Source organism: Lycorma delicatula, chromosome 1 (assembly GCF_047948215.1).
Source record: "Lycorma delicatula isolate Av1 chromosome 1, ASM4794821v1, whole genome shotgun sequence".
Taxonomy (NCBI): Eukaryota; Metazoa; Arthropoda; class Insecta; order Hemiptera; family Fulgoridae; genus Lycorma; species Lycorma delicatula.
The window spans coordinates 367,657,405-367,683,399 of NC_134455.1; the positions used below are offsets into that span (position 1 = coordinate 367,657,405).

At 29.5% G+C, this 25,995-nt stretch overlaps 1 protein-coding gene across 1 annotated transcript in view; it reads right to left on the reverse strand.

The window, feature by feature from the left end:
* Window positions 1-24,349, reverse strand: part of LOC142317258 (uncharacterized) — a 422,958-nt gene extending 398,609 nt beyond the window's left edge. The window contains exon 1 of the mRNA XM_075353666.1: window positions 24,096-24,349. Coding sequence (XP_075209781.1) covers window positions 24,096-24,131 — 36 coding nt within the window. The 5' untranslated portion in view covers window positions 24,132-24,349. The remainder of the gene's footprint in view (window positions 1-24,095) is intronic.
* Window positions 24,350-25,995: the final 1,646 nt, after the last annotated feature.

Genomic DNA, 25,995 nt, shown 5'->3' on the forward strand with positions numbered 1-25,995 from the left:
TGTACGCTTATTAAGTTACATATACACATTTTTTTTTAAATGAAAAGTACATAAAATTTTATTTCATTAATAACTTTTTCGTATGTTATCGAATTATTATTTATCGTAATAGTTTTTTTTACAATCAGAGGTTAATTATTATTAATAAATCAATATATTTAATTTTTTTTTAAAAAGTTAAAAAAAAGAGATGAAGTCTGATTTGAACCGATGTCCCTTCCATTGTAAGAACCAAATAATTCATTAATTAATATTTTATTTGGCTATAACTCTGGAACCAATGAAAATAATTACGATATATCCTTGAAACGCTTTCAATGATGGCTTATTACTGCAGTTAAGAAAAAGTCCAAAATCAAAATGTTTTGGATTTTTTCTTTCCTGGAAACTTTTACTCCAGTCGATTGCAATCAAATGGGATGTTACAATAGTCCTACATCCAAAATTTTAACATCCTACGGCTAATGGTTTTTCAGTTATCACGTACGTACGTACATACATACATACACATACGTACGTAACAGACGTCACGCCGAATCTAGTCAAAATGGATATTTCCGTTGAAATCTGAAAACCGAAATTTTTCGTGATCACAATACTTTCTTTACTTCATACGAGGAAGTAAAAATGAAAAGTAGATTAACGAATTAAAGATTCATACGTTAAAATGTTAAATCTATTATTTTAAGGATGGAAAGTTGTAGGTGTAAATTCGCCTGCGGGGCGCCAACTTATAGTATGTCGAGGTTAGAAATACCAGCGTTAAAGCTTGAAGGAAAGGAGGTCTAGATTTCCTGTACCGTTTGAGTCTATATTAAAATGATATTTGTGTATTTTTTTATAACGGTATAAAAAAATTATCAATAAGAAAACCAGAAATACAAAGATTATTTTGAAGTAAGGTGTTATAGAAGAATGTTGACAATTTTATATATATATATTTTACTTTCTCGGCATTATAGATCTAGAACTGTGATGTAAAAAGCAAAGTGATAATCAGTCAAAAAATATGGGTTTAGCTTTTCTCGAAGTTTCATGACCCAAGAATCCCTCTCTTTTTCTGTTTAGCCTCCGGAACCACCGTAAGATATTACTACAGAGGGTGGATGAGGATGATATATATGAATGTAAAAGATGTGGTCTTGTACAGTCTCAGGATGACCATGCCTGAAATGTGTAGTTAACTGAAAAACCCAATCACCAAAGAACATCGGTATCCACGATCATAGAGTTTAATCATTATTTGTGCCAATCTTGAAAGAACAAAAATTAAAAACTGATGAAATTATATTTATTTGAATCCTTAGGTCAAGATATTTTTTGAACAGCAGTTCCATATTTATTAATAATAAAAACATTACACAAAGAGTAATAAATAAATAACTTATGTTTTAAATTAAACAGCATATTCTACAACAGGACCGGTCACAAATACTACATGATTTAATTAACGTATATATTTTAAATGGCTTTTTGAAAGAATATCTGTATCTTAGTAATTTATAAACTGACGAAAAACATCGAAAAATAAATTTTAATTCTGAGAAATTTTTTTGAATATAGATTTGTCATTAATAAAGTATTCATCCTTGTGTGGCCGTTGGTGAACCTAAGTTCTTTTAATAATAGTAATCGTATTCTGTTTTATTTTCTTTGACAATATTGTTGCAATAGATTTCTGAATATAAATTTCAGTCAATTGAGCTTATTGTGTCAATAATGATAATACTTTTGTAACAAAATAAATTTTCTTAACAAATAAAAACTGGAGTTTTATTTTTAAACGTAGTTTATTGATAAGAATAAAAATCTTAAAAAAGTTTTTAAAAAAACAAGTTCAACTTCACGCCCCTAAAATGATAAAAAATATTACTTTTTCAATTACTTTAAATCTCGAATTTAAAAATCCTTGTTAAGTTAAAAAAAAATTATAAAGAACTTACTAACTCTTAAGTTAGTAGTTTTTTTAAGTCGGTTTATTTTTTAAGGTGTTTTTGCCCACCAAGCTGGTCCGGTGATCAACTCGTCTAACATTTGTCTAACAGCTGATTTTCGAAATCAAAGGTTCTTAGATTTAATTACTATGAGTAGTAAGAGTGAGTTACTTGTATACGGATTTGAATACTAGACAGAGGATACCGGTGTATTTTGGTTGTTGGGGTTTAATTACCCTCACAACTTAAGAATGGTCGACCTGAGTCTGTACAAGAGAACACCTCCTTACATATCATGCATGTCATCCTCATTTAATTGGACCACAGGAGGGTTGCTTATTGTTCACTTGTTTAACTGATTGGAAAGTACAAGTTAAGGTAAATAAAAAGTTGGTTTTCTAATTCTTTTAATCTCCGTGGTAACTACAGGTGTACACTCAATTACAATTATTCTACTACTTTTATTTTACTGATGATAAATGATTTTTTTTTCTTTGCCTGTGGAAAAAAGACAAGCCTGATCGGGATTCCAATACCTCGGGGACCACCGTTAGGTATTGCTTCAAAGGATGAAATGAAAAGTTTTTGTAGCGTGTGAAAACGCCATGTCTGACTGGAATTCAAACCCGGGACCTACGGATGAAAGGCCGAGACGCTTAAGACACATCTCAAGAATGGTAGAACTGAGACTTTATAAGACTACACTTCATTTACAATATTACATATTATCCTTATTCATCCTCTGAAGTAATATCTGAACGGTAACTCCCGGAAGCTAAACAGAAAAAAAGAAAGAAAGAATATTAATATATGTAATATATAGCTTTACTCTTAGTTTTTCGGTTTATTTTCTTGAATTTTTGCATGAAAATTCTTAGACTATTAATATTATATCACACTGTATATTCTATAATAATTCAGTACTAAAAATTAAGAAAGAAAATTTCTTCAAATTGCCTATGTAAACAATGAGATTTCTTTTTCTCAAATGATCTTCCACAAATATTATGTGAAAAACTGTGTAATGAGTCTAGTAGAAGGACTTCCTATAAGAAATAAAAACAGTAGTCCATGTCAGATCAATTTAATAATTTCATGAGGCTTAAGCTTTCATAAAAAAAAACAATTCTAGTTAAAAACTTCCTACGCTCGTTGAATTCTATTAAAAAGGCTAATTAATATTATATGTTGATATATAGTTGTGACTTGTTTGCTGTTATATGAAATTTTAGTGAAATCAGTTAGTAAATAAGATTTCTACAACCAATTAAAAAGTAAACGTCTTCGTGAAATAATCTAAATAATAGAAATTATTGCAGGGCAAGTTACATCTTAATAAACTGGACTGTTTAGTCATTATCATTTTCTAATGACATGTTATAAATTATTTATCACAATGATTATATTGAAGCTGAAGAAAATTTTTTTCATATTTTCCCGATTAGATGGCTTTAGGTGATCGTTTAACTACTAGTATTAATAAAAGTAATTAATTAGTGATATTACAACACTTTGGTTTTGAAAGGTGATATATCGCTGAGTAATTTTAGAAAAGTTATGATTACGTTAGTTTTATTTATTTAAAACTTATTACGTCTTGAAAATGAGTAAAAATACATAGGAAATTTGATACATTTTTTTAATTTTATTTTAAAAAAGGAAATAATATGACTGGGTTGCTAAAAAATGAATGATGTTTATGGATATTACGCGGTAATAATGAGTGATAAAAAGCCGATTTAAGAGTTTTCAATCTGGTAATTTTGATCTTTCGCTCTGATCGACCGATGATTAAAACTGTCGTAGAAATCATGTAAAAAGATTAAATTAAGACCAGCATATTAGCGATCGAGGTATCAGTAGCAAACTAAACATGACCAAACAGTTTTAAACCGTTTGAAGAAAGCTGGATAAAAGACTTGTTGTTTATATTTCATATGATTTAACAACAGTTAAAAATTTAATGAATCAATTTCCATTTGTGACTAGTTACTATAACGGAACGAAATCGAACCATTTTTTGTAATAATTCATAGCGAGGAATGAAAAATGGATCACGTACGACAATAATGACTGAAAAAAGATCGTGGTCAAAGCTAGGTGAAGCTCCGCAAACGATGGCAAAAACAGAATTGAAGCCAAGGAAAATGATGCTATGTATATGTGTGTTGAGATTGAAAAGGAAACGTTCACTATGAGGTGCTACCGTTCGGTCAGTACTAGATCGTTGATACTGGTGTTCTTTGGTGGTTGGATTTCAATTAACCACTCATTTCAGGAATGTTCGACCTGTGATTGTACAAGACTACACTTCATTTACATTCATATATATTATCCTCATTCATTCTCTGAAGTAATACTTTACGGTGGTTCCGGAGGCTAAACAGGAAAATTAGGGTGTGCTATTGCCCGGTCAAAGAATTGTTTGATTCTAATCTTACGGTTAACAGTAGAAAATATGCCAAAAATTTATTCGTAGACAATTGTGTTATGTATGGTATTATATTATTAAAATTAATTTTGGTTAGATATTAGAATTTCTTTATTTAGTTTGTAAGTTACAGCCATAACCTGCTGTAACCTAAACATGTATCAGCTTTAAACTGATCGATTTGAACAATCGATATTACGACTGGTGGATCTAACTCCAGAAAATGTGGGTCTTTGTCATCTTCAGTCGAGATCTTAGAAAATTATCGCGGCGACAGCTCATTCGAGACGATCTTGTGAGCCACCTTAATGGTTCGGACAGTGAAAATACCACTGAGGATTTTGATTCTTAATCAGCGTCTGCGTCATGGCAAACTGTTCCGGTATTTCCCAAGCCGAGGAAGACGCTGGCTACCAGTGACGTCATAAACTACTTAAATTTGTCGAACAGATATGAGGACTTTCCGCTGGAGGAAAGCAATACTGAAATATACGGAAAAGAGGCCGTCAAACTACCTTTAATTGGCCTCTATGGGATTACGGATGTGTTGCGTCTCTATGAACTAATAGAGTGTATCTAAAAGCGACTACTATATTAAAATTGTCAACGGTAAACAGTCACGTGTGATGTTGAAAAGCATAAACATATACAAATATAATAGAATTGATCGGTGAACACAACATATGGTGAACGGACGGTCGGTGAACGGACATACATTCACGAAAAAGGACTAGTCTGCCTTTCGGGTGGTTCTGAAGAACCTACATTAGTCAATCTCGACCGACATCAAGAGTGTGAAATTGAAGAAGAAGGACATAAAGATACGAAGTATTATAAAAGCCCGTCATCGTGTGACAAAAGAACCGTTATCTACATTCTTCATAATGCCTAACAATAATGCCTTAATTAATAACGCCTTGAGACTAATGAGAACAACAAGGATATATTCAAAATAAGAGATCGCAAACTGTAGGGTCACATTTGAGATAAGTAGAACTCCAGCTCTTGTCCAATGCATATGTTTACAATATGGACATATGATGAATAACTAACTGCATGCGACTCTTCCGGTGTGCCAAGTTTGCAGAGGGGTACAAGACTGCGAACTGTCCAAGAGGATCGAAATACTTCTACTGTTTGAACATATTGTCACTCAGATCATCCAACTAATTATAGAGGATGTAGAGTCTACAGGAGATCCTGGAAAAGGAGCAGAACCAGAAAGTGCTACCTTCCAAGGGAAGTGCTGGTCCGCAAGAGTTTAATGATAAACAGTCGATTTAATTTAATCTAGGCAACGCTAATTTCTCTTCTTTAGAGGAAAAAATCGAGATAAAACTACCAGAATTGATTTTTTAAGAAACTTATTGTTTTCGTTAAACCCGATATATCTTTGGTGCCGAGTAGAATATTTGAGCTTACTCGGGAAGATTTTCCCATCCACCGTACAGTCCTGACCTTGCACCGTCAGTCTAACAATTGTTTCGGTTTTTACTGAACTCTCTTAAAAGTATAAAGTTGGTATCAGAGGAGGCCTGAGAAAATAACTTGTCACAGTTTTTCGTTCAGAAAACTGAATTTCTGCAGTGATGGGATTGCGATTTTATCTCAGAAATAGCAAAGGGTGGTTGCTCATAAAACAGTATAGATTTAGTTTAATAAAATCATTTGAAATATTAAAAAAACTCTCGTTAATTATTGCATCAAAATACGAAGATATTTTTTCCCTATCCCATTATAATGTGACCATCGTACTATTGATTCAAAATTTTAAAATTTGGAATCTACAATTTTTTAAGAAATTATTCGAACATGATAAAAAATAATTATACATTTATTTCTACAATCAGTATTATTTATGTGTTACTATTATTTGTATCCTACAACAGCAACATAATATAGAATTAAAAAATGAATCAGTGTAATTATGTAATTTATCGTTAAGTATGGACATGTCCTTCCTGTACGGGAAGTCACATGACAATGTCCACATTTTTTTTTAAATTGCATTTCCCTGTTTTCTTAACTAACAAGGTGAATGTCGCGACTGGTTGCATGATATATACATTTAAAGTACAAGGTTTTATCGTTTCTATTGTTCTCCATTTCTTCGTTTGATATACCTTTCCTGTTACGAAAAATTTGTTAATAACATTTTTTTTTTATTCAAATAAAAGCAATAATTTTTTTTTCTTTAAGATTTTTTGTCATTAAAATGTTTAGTTAAATCATTATTAAATGCAATTCCTTAAAACATCTAATACAAGAAACAAACTAATATTTAAAAATATTTTTATTAAATTTGAAAACATAAAAAATTTCTGTGTTATTTTTTAATCGGAGAACGTTTATCCCCAAAAAATTAATTATGATATTAATAACATTTTTCTCAACCAATGTTTACTGTGATAATTTTAACCAGTTTTGGGGCTCCGTATTTTAAATATAATAAAATAAAATAATTAATAAATTTAAATTTAAAGAATTTTTAATATAAAATAAGCTTAACTTTAAACAAAATTTATATAACCCACTGGATTGGTCTAGTGGTAAACTTTTGTCATAAATCTGTTGGTTTCGAAGTCAAAATTCTCAGGTTCAAATCCTAATAAAAGTTTAGGTTCAAACCTTTTAAAAAGGGTTAGGTTCAAATCCTAAACTTTTTAGATTTAATTTACGAATAATAGTAGCAAACATCTTACAAACATGACGTTACTGTATTATTGACAAACGAATTAATTCTATTCTTGACGACTGACTATTATAAACATAACAGTTTAATTTAAAAGCGATTATTGATTTGAATTTTGATTGACATCCCTGAAGATGGAATAACAGCTCCGAAAGTACCAGGATTTACACTTTTTAAATTGTTGGTAAGTGGAAATTTAATTTACACAGTAGTTACTTTTATTCGGATTTGAATACTAGGTCGTGGATACCGGTGTTCTGTGATGGTTGGGTTTCAATTAACCGCACTTTTCAGGAGTAGTCGACCTGAGTTTATTTAAGATAATAAATTTACCAGAACAGTTAAATTAAATGATAAGTCGCTAATGATTTTAATTGTTGATGCAACTATAAATAAAAGTATTAAAAAAAGAAAAATTTAATTTAATTAAATTTAACTCAAATTTTTTAAAATCCTTTTACTGTCTTTTTTACAAATGCTTTACATATTAAATTTTCATTTTAATCAAATAAGGAGTACTCAAAAATGTTAAACCCTTTTTTTTTTTTTTTTTTTATTCAAAGTTGAATCAATTATTTAGGGTAGCCAGAAATCAACCCCTAAATTGACATTATAAGATCTTTTTTTTTCTTTTAATTAAACAAATTTATAATACCCAATACTAAAGAATCATTATTTCGATCCTTTCGGAAATTCTTTTAATCTATCCTTGATGTTTTAAATTTTAATCAAAAGCTTCATATTTACCAAATTCCATTCTGTTGACCATATTCAGTGATGACTGTTATCGTAGGAAGTATAGAACCGTGTCCTATGACATTCTTCTTAATCAATTGCAGACCAGGTGGGAGATAACAGCGAAGAGTAGGTGGACATTTAAACTAAGTGTCGTGCCGTGGGTCGGTAGGGCTTTTAGGGAAGTAGATTTTTTCTTAACCCAGTTCCTCTCGGATCATGGCTGCTTCAGGTCGTACTTCTTTACACCTGGGTGCAGCCAAGACAATTTTTGTCCGTATTATGACACTCTTGATGATGTTCAGCACGTAATATTTGTGTGCGATAGATGGACGGATTTAAGGGTGCGGTGTGTGGCGATGATTAATTAACCTCTTGACGCGAATAACATTGCTAGTGTCACGCTCGACTCCGTCGAAAAGTGGAACGCTTTTTGTGAGATAGTGAGGGGGATTATCGGTAGAAATTTGGTTGAGCGGTAGGATAGGGGGACAGCCAAATAAAATAGGGAGCACCCGCGTTCGTATTGATGTGGATGTGCGTTTTCCCTTGTAGCCCGTGGCTGTATTCTGGCAGTCGATCCTGCAAGTCCCATCGGAGACTTTGTAATGTATCTTAGTAAGTTGGAGTCCCCCTCCGCAATGGTCTTCGCCCATTTCGGAGGGGGAGGGGTTTTATACGGCGAGAGCCCGACACTATAGTCTATGTGGGCGGACGATGGTTGGAAGAGCTTTCCACTTCTCCGACGTAAAAAAATCCTCTTAAACAGTTAAAGAAATTAATAATTATACAATACGAAAAAATTAATTCTACTTTAATAATATTTATATATGCAGAGAATAACCAAAAAATGCTGTAGTAAGGAATTTTTTTTTTTGGAACTAGAAATCAAACCTAATGTTTTTCAAGGTTCTTTAATTCTTTTTTCACAATCTATAAACAAATCAAATGATAACTTGAATCTGCGGTTTTAGGTATATGATACCATATAAACTGCTTTCACTAGCATATCAACATATCGTATATAATAATGGCAGATGCTTGTAATGTATATTATTTAGCTTCCCACTCACGAATTTTTTAATTCTGAACCAATAATAATTCTAATTACTGAATAACTTCATCAAACGTTTATTCAAATAATGATTTGGGGTTTATCTAAACATTGGATTATCATTTGATCATATATTTTAAAATGTATTTTATTATAACGGATGATCCCAGAATTCGATAGCTGATTTTTTTTTAATACCATATTACGGAATGGGATTACAGAATAATACAGTTTTCCCGTAACAGAATGTCTTAACAACCAGTTTCCAGTATAGATCAGACAAAACTGATCTTTCAACGTTCTTGAAAACTTACCGACCTGACAACTTATATCATGCTCTGATCCTGTACAGGATTACGTGGACTGATAGAATTCGGGAATTCGGATCCCAAAAAAAGGTTGACGGATGATCCTAATGATTTACAAAAAATAATTTCAACATTTTTTTAGAAAAAAAAAATGTGGTGGTAAATTCTATTATTTACAGAAACCGATGGGAAATAAGTCAAGAGGTTAGGTGACTGAAGAGACGACCATGACATAGGATTCAGATAAGACTATTCTATAAATTTATCACAAATTAATGTATCTTGTTAAATTTAATGAAGTTCTTTTCATTAAAAAGAATATGATCTTCTTAGCTGCAATAAAAATGATCCATGACTTTTGTCTCGGACTGTACTACTAGATTTTTATATTATATCTTCATTACAAAAAAAACTGACAACACAGTTGTAGGACTTTTCCGTCACGCAGCTTATTTTCTGATGCAAAGCTTACACACACAACTTAATTTAAAATATATTATAATTTTATTTCTACAACATCTGTAGATCAGTAATACACTAGCGCTACTTGTGGTGACAGGAGGTATTATTAACACAGTACACCCACTTAGCCACTAGTTTAAAGCATTTTGGAGGGGTTGCGATTTAAATTTCTTAATAAAATATTATTACATTTTAATTGTTGACAATCTGCCTTAGAGAAATAAGACTTTAATGCGAAATCTCGAGATACTGAGAGTGACCTTGCTCTTCAGCCTCACTGCCTTGACCTTTTAAGTTGAAAATTTAATGACATTAATGCCCCATATACAGAAGTAATCTGATCAAGTTTGGTCAAAATCGGTCCAGAGTTTTTGGAGATATAAGGTGATTTAGAGTACGACATCGAACACACACACACACACACACGTACATACGAACATCCGAAAAATTTCCATCCGGTTATTTTGATTTTTTGGGGTTTGTTAGGTGTCAAAATGTCAAGATCCGGTGAAAACTACATAGACCCAAATTGGATCGATTACAATACTTTCTTTTTTGACTTTTTGACATCTAAGTTACCCAAAAAGCCAGAAGAAAATTTTCCGGATGTTAATATTCGTATGTACATATGTGTGTGTGCGTGTGTGTGTGTGTGTGTTCGATGTTGGACTCTAAATTACCTTATATCTCTAGAACCACTGGCCCGATCTTGACCAATTTTTGGTCAGATTACGTCAATATATGGGGCATTGATGACATTAAATTTTCAACTTAAAAGGTCAAGGGGTAATGATGTAGACCAAGCTCATCTTCAGCATCTCGAGATTTTAACTGATTTAGGTCAAATTTTTCTTAGACACATTTGTTAGCAATTAAAAAATAGCAATATTTGCAAAAACGTTTTTTGCAAAATCGCATCCCCATCCCAAAAAAATGCCGTTGCAGTCGCCTGCTATGCTGTGACGACACAAGTTAACGGTATAATTAAGTAAATGAATAATTTGAAATGTTATCACACTTACTTTAGTTTACACTTTACAGATATTTTACTTCTTTACTCTTTAAAGTGTACAAAAACTGACTCGATCGCTCGGTTGACCTTGTGTCTGGTGCGTTAACCGTCGCGGCTACACCAGTCTGCCGACCGTACAAGCAAAATCTTTTCTATGTTAGTTGTGAAATTACATTAGTACCAACCGTCGCCGCTAGTAACACCACACCCACGCAAATTAAATAGGCATGCGCGCGCGCATTTGTTAGAATCATTGAATTAAATAAAGGAAAAATGCTGTATTTAAAGAAAATAATAAATATTTTTAATTAAGTGTGCGCGCGTGCTCGCGCTTCTCTCTCTCTCTCTCTCTCTGCGTGCGCGCTCGCGTGTGTGTGTAACCGTGCATCAGAAACATCGCACAGTTGTAGGACTTACCCAGGATGCGGCTTTAGCCGCGTTTTTTATACTCAATCGCTTGTTTTATTTTGTTAACTGTTTAATTTTGTTGTTCTCTACACCTTTGTTAAATTATGTTACCATTTAACATTTTTATTCTTAACAGTTTATTGTCGAATTGTGTATACTTTGTTACGCGTAGTTATATTTTTATTCGTCATATTTCTTTATTTTACCATACTTTGTTTAGGCCTTTTTATTCTCTTGGACTCTATCACTGGATGCCTCCTTTTCTCGTCATTATAACTCAGTACAATTTATTTATAATTTCGTTGTTCAGGAAACTGTTTGCAAATAAAGCAATACACCAAACAAAACAAAAATTGGCGATTTACAACTTTTAATTTTTAGAATCTTGGCTGTATTAAGGTTATGGAAATAGAAAAAATAATGTATTATGTTTTATAAATGATATCAATTATCTATGAAAATCATCCAAAATACTCATGAGTCGGTTTAATCAATCCAAAAAAAATCCGATGAAATTTATAGATACATTAAAAAAATATACAATTTTATATCTTAAGAGTAATTAATTATTTCTGAATTATATCATTCATTTGTAATAATTTTAAATAATTAACGGTAAAAAAATGTTATCTCGCACAACATTTATTTTTTTTTTGCTATTTTTAAAACTTAGTTACAAAAATGCTAAAATTTATGTTAAAAAAAGTATATGAAAAGATAAATAAATGTGTTCGTATGATGTAATTTGTTTATATCTCAGGAATGATTATCAAGAATCATACATTTTTTTTTTTTAGGTAACCTGCGAATTCAGGAGACTTATTCTAGAATTTAAAGAAATTGATAAGAAGGAGTGGAAACATTAGGTCACTAAATTTCAAATAAAACTTAATAAAAAATGATTTATAGTAGTTCATAAAAAACTTAAATTGAAAAACCACACTCCACCTAAAAATTGTTGCTTTATAAATTTTTAAACCTATCGGCTTATATTTTTTTTCTCAACATAACAATAAGAGTTTTCAACCCCTAACGACCAAAGGTAAAATAAAACACCCCTAAAATTAGGAATTAGTATTTTTATCACGGAGTTCGTTCGAACTTCGTCGGTAAGAGGCGATGAAGACAACGAAAACTACGTTGATTTACATGATTTAACAGTGACCTTACAAATATGACCTTACCTAACATTGAAATAAAATGGGAGAATAAAATAAAATAAGCGTGAAAACATTATATTTCACTTCAATTAGATTTGTAATAAAGAATATTTTTAAAAAATACCTCGAATTTTGTTAGACAACGTTTATTTTCTCATTTGATGAACCACGGGACTAGAATATGTTATTTTATTCATTTTTTACTGTGACTTTACGAATCGCTCCGCTAGATAGCAGTAAAGTAATCGCGCCGCTACATAGTACTTGATAGTACTAGGTAGCGTACAATAACTTGATAATGTACTTGAAATAATGCAATTTAAAAGAAAATATACTACAGCTTGTTTTAATAGTAAATGGTGTTATGTAAATGGGAAGTACTGAAGATGAAACAATTTTTTTAATTCCCATCACTTCTTTAAAAAACAATAAAAGTATTATTTTACAAGACATTATACTAGTTTTATTAAAAAAGGAATAAATAAAACAGAAATAAATTAGAGTGGTACACGATAAAAATCGAGGGTTACACTTACAAAGTAATAAATAAGTGCAATATTACATCACGGATCTTCGTTTCGTAAAGGTCATATCTAATAAAACTAGCATAGTTTTAATAAAACTATAATAGCATAGTTTATAAAACTAGCATAGTTTTATTAGAAAAGGAAAAATACGGTATGAAATGAATTATAATATGACTATCAACAAAAAAAATTGGTCGTGAAATTCAATTTTTTTTTGTTCTAGAAAGGCAATAAATTTTAATAATAAATCAATAAGATAACAATCAGTAATTCATAAAAAAAAGAATATCTAACAAAACGCAGTGATATCCAAAAAAAAATTACATTGGAACTGTAAACCGTACAGTAAAAGTCTCGCAGATATCATTTCTTCCCCTCAAAAAACAAAAGTTTCTGTATATAAATAAAACTGTTTTTAACAAAATGATACTGACATCAAAAATGGTAAGACGCTACATTTCTATTATCAAAATCTGTTATTAATTTAAAATTTTCTTTAAAAAAGATACATGTTAAATATATGTAATAGACAATAAAGAAAAAAAGAGAAAAAAAAACTAGTACAAAACTGTTACCTGCTCGATTTCATTTATATGTAATATATATATATCTCATTTACAAAAATAATACAATTCTTATGATTATTCGTTAATTAATAAATGAAATCGGGCCGGTAAATATTTTAACTGTATTAATTTGAAACCGTTATTTTCTACTTTTTTCTCTTAATGTGGGTGGGAAATTTCTTAATTTCGAATTATTTGTGAAGGAGGTGATATAGCACAAAAAATGTCGTCATTTATCAATAACCCACATTCAAGCAGTTTTTTAATCTTTCTAGCGTAGAGAAATAATTAAAAAATAAAGGGATATATTTTATCCCTTATCGTAAGAATAGGTCAATTTTTTTTTACCCTCAATAAAGTAATTTTTAGTACTATTAACCCAAAATTAGAGATTTTTTCCTTTTGTATTATGTGTGAAACTTTTATCTATTTATGGAATAATTATATAAATTGACCCTAAAATTCAATTATATTCTACAAAATTAATATAAATTATAACTTTAAAAAAAATTAATTTAATTAGATATTTTTTTTAAGCCACGAGTAAAAAATTCAATTATTAATGTTGCCCAATTGCAACAACAAACATCAAAAGAGGCTTTAATAAAAGAATGTATATGTTTCATTTAATAAATCGTGACTTAACATATCTACAAAAGTGAGATTTTTTCGTTGTTATTTACCATTAATTGATATTAATTTAAGATTTAATTCGTTGTTTCACAGTTATAGAACGTACACCTATAATTTTTTTTTTTTTTTTTAATTTTGTTTTTCGTGTAATAATAAAAGTACATCTAACTCCAAAAATAAATTTATAAAATATATGTATAATCATATGTTACAAAAATGATAACTTTACATTTAAAGATGTTATTTTTGTATTATAATATTCGTTTTGTTTTCTTTTTTCTTAATGTTTTTAAAAAATATATATAGTATTAAATAAATAATAAATGTATTTTTTAATATAATATATGTAAATTATTTATAATTATTTTCACAATTTTATTTTATTATTTTTATTATAATTTTATATTTTATTTATATCATAAAAAAATAACAAGTGTTAAGTGTGTTTTGTGATTAATATTAATATTATTTAAGGTACTTTTCAAGAGCATTTAAGTATAATTAATGTTTTTATGTTTGCATTTTATTTATATATAAGTTATTTAATATTAACTGGTTTACCTTTCATATAATGTTGATTGCTCTTGAACCAAAACTAAAATAGATATTAAAATCTTTAACGTACTACTCCCTCTAGTAATTTTCACATTAGGTACGCACTATAAATAAAAAACTATGATAGGAAATATTAAAAAAAGATTATATATATATATATATATATATATATATATATATAGAGAGAGAGAGAGAGAGAGAGAGAGAGAGAGATATTTGTATTTATAATTAACTGCACCCTACTGGTTTTACGTATTTACGCGATATAGGATTTCAATTATTAATTTTTAAATACTGATATTCGTTTTATGTATCCGATTACGCAGCGCAGAGTTAATATGTTATACGTTTGAGTGATATGTTTACGTCTTAGTAGGTCAAAACGGCTGAACCGATTTTCCTTTAAATAGTTAATAATAGATTCATCTCAATTAAACAAATAATTACCTACGTTGAGATACCTACATTGAGTATAAAAGCTCAGAATAATTATTAAGCGATATGTTCAAATCTCCTAATAATGTAAGTTACTTTTCCAAAATCCAAAGAAAAAGATCATTAAATAAGAGTAACCCTGCCGAAGTGATACCCTCTTAAAAGTCACTCACAGGAACAAAAAGCGGAGAGAAGAATCGCAAGAAAGTATAAGAATAAATAAGAAACATAAAAAGAACGACCATGGTGAATAAATATACTTCATTTTATTTAATGTTTAATTATGATTTATATTTTTATTTATGTACTTTAATATAAGTAAATTTATCCACTTACTATATATATCATATTTATTATATTTTATTTTATTATTTTTCATTATGCCATTTCCATTTTTCAAATGAAAAGGTTTAGAAGAAGATAGAACCCATGATGGGTACTATGCGTAACAAGAGGAAATCTTTCATTGAGTATTTCATGAGAACACCGGAAACCAGAATAATGGAATAATTATAAAAAGTCTTTGGAATCAGAAGCAAAATAGTGGAATGGATTAAAGAAATAAGAGAGGATATAGAAGGACTGAAAATAACTCTGAAAGATCTACAAAACAAGAAGAAAATACCAAAAAACTAAAGAACAAAAAATAAGATTTTCACCAAAAACGGACTAATGACATTCACTGAAAAGGATATTTACAGAAGTGGAAAAAAAGAAAAATCAGAAGGAATGAAAAAGTATTGGAAAACTGGAAAGAGCAAACCAGTGTGCTCTTCAGAACAATGACCGGACACGGATTGACAAAGGTGGTCCAATGAGACCGTACAAGCAGGAAAAAATAAGAATACCTAAACAGAAAAAGGTTTTTATAACGAAAAAAGAAGGGCCAAAAATGTTTACTTCCTTGAACGAAGTAAAGAAAATATTGTAATCGCGAAAAATTTCGGTTTCCAGATTTCAAAGGAAATATCCATTTTGACCATCCCTGAATCCATTTTGATTAGAATTAGCGTGACGTTTCTACGTATGTTTGTATATAAGTAACTCGTATAACTCCAAAACGATTAACCGTAGGATGTTGAAATTCTGGATTTAGGACTGTTCTAGCATCTAGTTGTGCACCTCCCCTTTTGATTGCAATCGACTGGACCAAAAGTGTGCAAAAAAGCGCGAAATCCAAAAATGTTTGGATTTTGGAATTTTTCTTAACTGCAGTAATAAGCCCTCATTCAGAGCTTTTCAACGATATATCATAAGTGGTACTTATTTTCATTGGTTGCAGAGCTATAGCCAAATAAAATTTTAATTAATGAAATACTTCGATCTTAGGGGAAGGCACATCGGTTCGAATCAGACTTAAACTCCTTTTTTTTTAATTTAAATATATTGATTTATTAATAGTTATTAACCTCTCATGGTAGAAAAAGTTTTACGGTAATTAATAATTCAATAATACCAACATTTTTTAATGAAATAAAATTTTATGTACTTTTCATTTTAAAAAAAAAAGTGTAAATGTAATTTAATAAGCGTGAAAAAACGTTGTGTGTTGTCCACATCAATTTTTTTTTTTAAATATATATCTATAAATTAAATAAATTTGATGATGTTTTACTAGCAGGATCGAGGAAGAATGTACAGTAATAAAAAAGTTGGAATAAGAAGGGAAATATTCGCTAATGTTTAAAGAAGCATCAGAAATAATTTTTAAACATAAACGGAAGAAGAAAATGTATCAGATAGAGGCAAAGTGTGGAAAACAGAGATGGGAAGAATACATTGCGGATTTATATTCGTTATTAGAAAATCAAGAGAAGTAGATGTAGGAGTGGAAGAAGAGTACAAAGTTCATGAAGATCAAAAAGTGAAATAAATGAGGCAGTTAAAATAATGTTAAAAGGAAAATCCGAGGAATATGAGGAAATACCAATTGAACTGTTCAAAGCACTAGGAGAATTGTTATCACTAGATCTATGCAATGGAATACTTGAAGAGTAAATTTGCCGGAGGATTTCCGATTTCCGGGATATAATAATGTTACCAATAGAAAAGAAAAGAAGTACAAAGTGTAAAGAACATAGAACGATTAGCCTAATATCACATTAGCTAAGGTACTGTTAACGGTTTTTAATAAGATGATATACAATAAATTGGATGATAGTATTGAGGAAGAGCAGTTTGGGTTTAGAAGACATATAGAAACAAGGGATGCTATAGGATTGCTAAGTGTATTAGGTGAGAGATGCATGGAAAGGAAGCGGAGAGTGTATGTTGCATTTGTTGACCTAGAAAAGGCGTTTGACTTGGTTTTTTTAGATATTATATGGGTTTGTCTGGGTTATATAAATTACTTCTAATTTTGGGAAAAAAGGGAGTTGACTGGAGAGAGAGGCGCCTAATAAAAGAGTTGTATTATAACCAGAGAATAAAAGTGAGCATAGGAGACAATATAACAGGAAGAGTAGGGAGTGATGCAGGGATGCTGCCTGTTAAAACTATTTAGTATATATCTGAAAGAAATAATTAAATGCTGTCTGAATGGGAAAAAATAAATAAAGATCGGGAGAAGAAGAATAGAATGTACAGCTTTTTTTGATTACTTGGCTATACCGGTGTAGAGTCCAAGTAAACTAAATGAAAAAATGCTTGATATCTTAAATGATGCTTGCAAAAGTCAGGGTATGAGAATTAACAAAAATATAAAATTAAAGGTATTAGGAGGAAAAGAGGAAAGAATTTAGATTAAGATAGGATAAGAAATTTTAGAACAGGTGAAGAAATTGCAGTATTTAGGGAGGTTTATAACTGACGACCTGACGTGTACAGTGAAATATCAAGAAGTAAGCTGGCATTTAATAAGAAAGGAAGATTGTTGTGTGAGAAGTTAAACTTGGCGTTAAGGGAGAGATTAATGAAATGTTTTATAGGGGGTGTGGTGCTCTATGGATCTGAAACATTGACGACGAGAAAGCAGACCGAAAACGAATTGAAGTTTTTGTGATGCGGGTGTGGCACAGAATGATAAATATCAGATGAAAAGACCATGTAAGAAATGAAGAAGAAGTATAAAGGAGAATCGGAGAGAACAGGAAAATACTAAATATGATTGTATATAGGAAAAGGAACTGGCTAAGACATTGTATGAAAAGAAGGTGTTTATAACTGAGTGTGATAGAAGGCTTGGTGAATGGAAGGAAAGGAATTGATTTCAAATAATGGATGGGATTATGGAAAAGGAAAAATATGCGGAAGCAAAGACCAACAAAGATAGATCAAGATGTAGAGAAGCAGTCATGACAGCACGGACCTACCCTAATGGCAGTTCATTATGAATGAATGAATGATATTTTCATAAATATATATTATAAGGAATGAACGAGTAAAATAAAATTAGCATATTAATTGACAAGAGACATTTATAATAAATCGATATTAAGTAACGCAAAATTTTAGGAAAATGTTTATATTTTGTAGAAACAATTATGTTAGCAAATAAATCGAGAATGAAAAACATCAATAAAAAAAGAAAGAAGATATTTAGTTCAAGACGCAAAGATAATAAAAATATAAGGTCAAATGAAAAGCTACACAATAAATTTAAACAGATTATGGACTCAAAACAAAAAAAAATACTACACGTTTTTTTGGACATTAAAAAGAATGAGTAAAAACATAAAAACACAAGCAAACTGGTTTCTAAAACTTAAAACCAAATCTAATTGTTTTAAAGAAATAAAATAATAATCACATATAAAAGAAGAGGAAATTTTATGATAGAAATGTTTAAAAAGAAATACAGAATCTGCAGAGTATCCAAGAAAAACCAGGAGAAAAAAGGTAAAGGTAGAACAAAAACAAAATCGAACTCGTGAAAAATAAAAAAATTAACAAAAGCAAAATAAAGTTTTTTTTAACTGGTCCATAAAAGACTTTAAAGGGTAAAAATGAGATACGTTAATTATTTTCCTGTTTATTAGATGACAACTATAATAGTTATAAAGAATCTGATATGTCATAAATCACTCCCAAAAATTTCATAACTATTCAAAAAAATAACAAACATCACATGCCAAGCTTAAGAAGTGAAGTAGTTTCCCATTATGTATATCACTGACATATTGTAAGTTATTTATGTTAATCATTCCTTAAGAAGGTGGTATCAATCTTTCAAATGATACCTTTAAAAACAATCTAAATAGACTACATATTCAGTATATATATATATATATATGTGTGTGTGTGTGTGTGTGTGTGTGTGTGTGTGTTTGTGTGTGTGTGTGTGTGTGTGTGTGTGTGTGTGTGTGTGTGTGTGTGTGTGTTTATATAGAACATAACATTACTTGTTGTTTCTTGAATCTTAGATAATTTATATATATCGTAGCCATAACAAAAAAATAGGACAATTGTAATTAAAAAATGAGTATGCTTTCTGTTGTGAAATAAAGGATACATCTAACTGCCTCATATCAGTAAGAAAATATACGTCTATGAAAATAAAATGATGAAGTACCGTTTATAAATTTAAAAATCATTAAAACAGATGCGAATTTTGAATGTTAAAATAATTATCACGAAAGAATGTTTTACGAACAATTATCACGAGAGGTGATAATTTAAAATATTTGTTCGACCTTACTAATAATTATTGTCTAATAATCGAAATGCGTATCTATTGTAAACTTTTATAATTTGTTAACGGATCTTGATTACCTTTGTATGTATGTGTTCTTTAATAAATATTTTGATAGGTATTTAATAGAAAGAAATCAATTTAAATATATTTTAATTGGGGAATCTGAGTAGATCTGTAGACTGTTGCGCCTTTAAGCTGTCTAACTATAACTTTTTTTCAGTTTAGCCTCCGGAACCACCGCAAGGTATTACTTCAGAGAATGAATGAGGATGATATGTATAAATGTAAATGATGTGTAGTCATGTACAGTCTCAGGTCGACCATTCCTGACATGTGAGGTTAATTGAAATCCAACCACCAAAGAACACCAATATCTACGATCTAGTATTCAAATCCGTATAAAAATAATTGCCTTTACTAGGATTTGAATTATAGAACTCTCAACTTCGAAATCAGCTGATTTGCGGTGACGAGTTCACCACTAGACCAACCCGGTTGGTTGTCTGACTATAACTATTTATAATATTGTAATAAAAGTTTCTAATCAAATCCACTATTCTGGACTCATACATAACCAAAATTTCGTTAGTAACCCTTATATAATTCATACACACATTATGTAAGGTTCCGAAAATTAAGCGAATTGATAAAAACAAACAGTGAAAATCGTATAATCCAAAAATAATTGTTTACAAGTCGGGAAACGCTGGAGTTAATGACAAATAAGCTTTCGAATTCTCTCATAACTCCATCCGAATTATTATTTAAATGTATTAATAAAAATTACTAAGAAGCACAATAAACGTATTGTATCAAGTAAAAAATTACATACTTCACAAAGACTTAAATTTACCTTAAATGTTCGGTGCATTCATTTTTCACAAGAATGTGGTGAATTTATTTACAGGTATAATTAATCTATTGGCCTTAATTTTGTAGCCCATTTTTTTAATGTTATTTTGGATTTATTAACTATCAGAAAAGCATAAAACGAAAATAAAAGAGGAACAAATTATTAACTCCATTACGTAATATAATTAGAAACTTATACACATTGCAAATTATTAATCGTAACACAATAAACTATCTATAAATCATAAATATCAATATTTATATTATTTCATTCATTAGTTATTTTAAATTGAAATATCTTCATATCGAAATTTGGGGCGATATATATCACCTCATTTAATCTTTAAAGAAAAATAATTCTGAATCAACAACTTCTTTAAAAAGAAAATTCAAAATTTGTGTTTAAAATAAAAGCAACCGAAAAAATTACATGTTCATGTTATATTATTTTGTAAACTGTAGTTTGAAAACTTATTTAAAACCAAAAATAGATTAATTTTGATTTTTATTATTAAAAAAATCTGATGTGGACACTGCATAACTTCCTTGTATGCCTATTAAATTACGTATATTTTTATTACATTCTAGCAAACCCGGAAATGCTTCGCTATTGCTAGATTTGAATAAATATATATATATATATATTAAATGAATACAATTGTGTTTGATAAAATACTAACAAAATGAACATTAGGGAACTTCACAAAATTTAAATTAATTTAAATTCCAAATTTAAAGCGTTAAAATGAGGTGAAATGACATTTACGATTTTTTTTAATTTCTCGATAACAAATGACGATATCAACTTGATTTTGGTATGTGTGTTTACGCGCGCTCGTATGCGCGCGCATGTCATCTTCGTAATGTCTAAAAACCAACGTCTAGATTATTCTAAATTCGACTTCGAAAGGAGTAAAGAAAGAGAGAGAGTAAAAATAATTGCAATTTTTTTCCATTTTCGATTATAGTAAATGAGATATTCAATAAACTGGAGCTTCCAAATATATTCTTCAGATAAATACCTAAAAATCACTTTCGGGTTTTTTTTAATTTTGATATTTTAAGAGGTGCAACGGTGTTGCACCTCTTAAAAGATCAAAATTAAGCATCAAATTAAGATCAAAATGGGCAGTTCAACTAACACAACCATTGTTGTTGTATGTTTTTTTTTTTTTGTTTAGCCTCCGGAACCATCGTAAAGTATTACTTAAGAGAATGTATGAATATGAGGCTATATGAATGTAAATGAAGTGTAGTCTTGTACAGTATCAGATCGACCGTTCCTGAGATGTGTAGTTAATCGAAACCCAACCACCAAAAAACATCGGTATCCACGATCTAGTATTCAAATCCGTAGAAAAGTAACAAACAGAAGTACCCTTTACTGGGATTTGAACCTTAGAATTCTCGACTTCGAAACTGTTACTACATGTGCGATGCGACTGTCTGCACCTCTTTCGGATTACTTGACCAAAAAACATAAAATAAAAATAATTAAATTTTTTTTTAATGAGAAAGGAAGTACGGTCACCTCCTAGTCGTGTTTGTCGGGTACCGCTAACAACCGGACAAAATACATTTTTACTTGTACGAAGGACAGATAACCAGTTATAACAGCTATTTTTATAATGGAATCCGACTGTTCTCAAACCCATATTCTTAGATCACTCAAAATTTCGGGTCCTGTACTGACCAAAATGTTGATCTGAAAAAATTGTAATACACTAATAGTTTTTATAAATTGAAGAGGCTTTAATTTGTATTTATTATTATCATTGTGTCACAAGCATGAGTTTAATGAACACAGCATACAAGGAACAAAGCTCTCTGGCTAGACTGGAAGGACGAGCGAAGCGAGCCATGACCGGCTAAACATCCCCTGACCGCGACAGAAAACACAAGTAACCATATAGCACGGGCAAAGGCGCGACGGGAATGCTAGATTGGGAATTGTAATACATTCTTTCTTTATCTTTATTGGGCAATTTTCTTATTTGCCTTATTTTTTTCTTTGTTTAAGCATTAGGAAACAATTAGTTATTTATTGTATATCCTTCCGTATTTTAATAAAAAATTTTATTTACCGTTTTATCAGTATTTAATGAAAATCTAAAAAAATATTCTTGATTAAATAATTTTTACTTATAAATAAATAAATAAGTTTGCTATTAAAGAAATATTGCAGATGAAGCCGCGACAGGGGAAAATTACCAGTTAAAATTTAGTCTCTTTGATAACAGAAAATTAGAATCACTTTGAGGAGAACATCATCCAGTTAGATATTCCTACAGGAATAAAGTGTTAGTTAATTTAATTAAAACACATTTTGACTAGTCATACCGTATGACATCTCTAATCTATGGTCTTTTCTCGCTTATGTTTATAGCTGGTTGATAGGTCAAGTTATTCCAGGAAGACAATTAAGAAGTTAGTTTTGCGATTTAGTTTATTTTTAAATCTTAACTTAATAGGAAAAATTCATCGTTGATATTTTATAGAGTATGTAAATCTAAAAATAATGTTTCATGTAGTACAAAAATGTATGAATTATTTGCTTGCCTTAATAATCTCTTTTAACAATGCTATATTTTTTACAAAAACATTTATTGTTTACTTTTAACAATAAATTTGTAACTTATGCCCATATATATTTTTAAGAAAGGTTTAGAAACCTGAAATTTCAAATATATGAGAGTTTTATAAACTTAAAAATCAAGCATTGATCCGGTTAAGTCCATATTAAAATTTTGATTTGTTGTTGGAATATGTCGATACTAAGTTAATAGTTTATCGATATAGAGGCAGAGAAATTTCTCACTTTAGTTTTAATGTAGGCGTGCGAAGGGTACATTTTAAACATTTTAAAAAAAAATACTTTTTTTTAGTACTAAAAAACACACTAAAAGTAAAATTGTAGATGTTATTTAAATTTTCATTCCATAACAGTAAAATAAGAATTTTTTTTGGAATTTTCATTGAGATAAATTATTAAACACTTCATCTATTTCTTATAATATTAAAAATGTAGTAAATAATTTAAGTTGTCAAATCTTTCAATAAAATTTATTTGAAACTTTAGTTCGTGTCAATTAAAAACATTTCAAATACAATTTAGTGTTTTTCAATTTCCTAACTAGAGAATCCCACCATAAGAAAATATATTATTTTTTCTTTTTCCTTTTGTTTTATAAAAAAAAGATAATAATAAATAAATATTTGTAATATTTACTTTTGTAAATAAAACGTAATTTAGAAAAGATCTATTTTAATTTGAAATTATTTGTACTAAATTCTTTTTTCAGTTAACTTCTAAAATTTTTCGTGTTCTAAAAATAAATTATGATTTTGCTATAAGTTTGAAATAATATTATTAAATGTATAAATTTATATATATATATATATATATATATATATATATATATATATATATGATACCAATTATGAACAATCTTTTTTTTAAGACTATTGAGAAATGTTTTTTATTATCATGTATATTTTTTGAACGAATTTTTTTGTTGTAGATCTATTTGTATATTACCTTTTATGTTGATTTAAAAAATAATTAATGTTAGTAAAAACAGGAAAATGTTAATTATAATACACACGCAAATTACTTGAATGAAATATACATAGCGTGTATTATTAGGCACGCGTTAAAGTTAATTTATCAGTAGATAAAACATAATTTGTAAACTTACCGGGGTTGTAAACATCGAACAATTGGGTTTCCTCATTGTACCGTGGGAGATTGCACCGGTTAAACTATCCAACACATGAGCGGTAAATGTCGCAAATAGATGTGATCGTTGCGTTGCTGCAGTTATCTCCCGCCGCTTTGCTCCCGTTGATGGTGATGCTATAGCTGCAGTGGGTCAGTTAACTCCACTCCGTGACCACGCGCACACAGATGAAGAATAACGGATCGAATAGAAACGAAGAGAACTGAAGCCTCCTCTTCTCTTCGATTTGCTCTCCCGTGTTGTTGTTGTTTCGTTTATCCCCCCACCACTAAACCGCTAAGTTAACTGCTAGTGTATACGTCAGGCGATGCAAGCCGGAACAATTAACACTTGTACGATTTGAACACTTTGATGCACCGTTTGCTAACTTCTAATATGTCTATTACACAATCCTTTTGTTATGTGGCTTTAACGGTGGATTCTACTATTTTCCCTGTTTAATAATATAAATGTGCGATAATTACGTATTAAAGTAAAAACATTAAAAAGAGTATATGTATTATTATAATTTTAATATTGGGTAAAATTTTGAAAAGAACAAAATACATAGTGAAGAAAAAATCAATTAAAATTTATTAAGAAAAATTAATAAAATTATTAAGTATACATTAGAGTTTGTATTTTACTTAAACGAAAACGTATACCCAAGAACAACAATTCAGATATCGATCACGATTTTTTCATACTTAAAAATAAAATAAACACCATAAAATATTTAAGCTTATTTAGAAAAGCGATTCCCAAACCTTTTTGTCATCGTATAACGCAATTCCAATTAATATTAAATATTTTTAGTTTTATTTCATTTCTTTTTTCTATTTATTCAAAGTGACTACAATAAAACCATAATAATAAATGAATATATAAATATATATATTTTTTTTAAATTATAAATATTTATTTTATGATAAATTATTTTTATTGTCTTACTTATTTTTTTCCTAGTGAACAATAAACAACCCCCCTATGGCCAGATGAGGGAATGATAATATGAGTAACTTGTAAATGAGATATAATCTTATAGAGACTCAAGCTTTTAGAAATTTCCTGAGATGTGTGGTTAATTGAATCGCAACCACCAAAATACACCGTTATCCACTATCTAGTATCCACATCCGTATAAAAGCAATTATCTTTTACTAGGATTTGAACCTCAGAACCTCGAGATTCAACTGTTAAACAACTGATTTGCGACGACGAGTTAAGTATTAACTTATTTAAATAGAATACTTAAGCAAACAAAAATAAAGAAAGTTAAAAATAATGAGAAATATAAAAATCTTGAAAAAAAAAATTATAATTCAAAACAACTGGTAAATAACTCCTTCAACGCACAGCAATTAGTCAAAAAGAAAAAGGTAAACTGAGCTGTTTTAGTAAAAGAAGCAAATAAAATAAAATAAAACTATCGTCAAAAAATCAGTATAAAAAAATAATGAAAAGAACTAAAATTAAAAAAAACACCAATACTCAAGATCTCAATTAAAAGATTAATTATTGTGGTACCTTTAATATAAACTAAAGGATATGTTTTTGATAAACAAGAGAAAATATTTTTTGTTTAATTCGTAAATAAACCTCCGATTAAAGACCGGTAACGAGACGCTACCACTCTACCACGGAGATCGGCGTTATTGTTATTATTTATTAGAATAGATTCTAAAAAGAATCCGGTACCATCAGACTTATATATTCTTTGATAATGATTCTAAGCATGGATCATATCGTAAGTTTGTCTTCTACGTAGATAGAGGCCAAAAAATATTATGTTTAGACTTCTTATAATTATAATTAATTGTTAATAAATCTTTTGTAGTCAGTTTTCAGAACGAAGAGTTGAGTAAAATCCTTTATTATT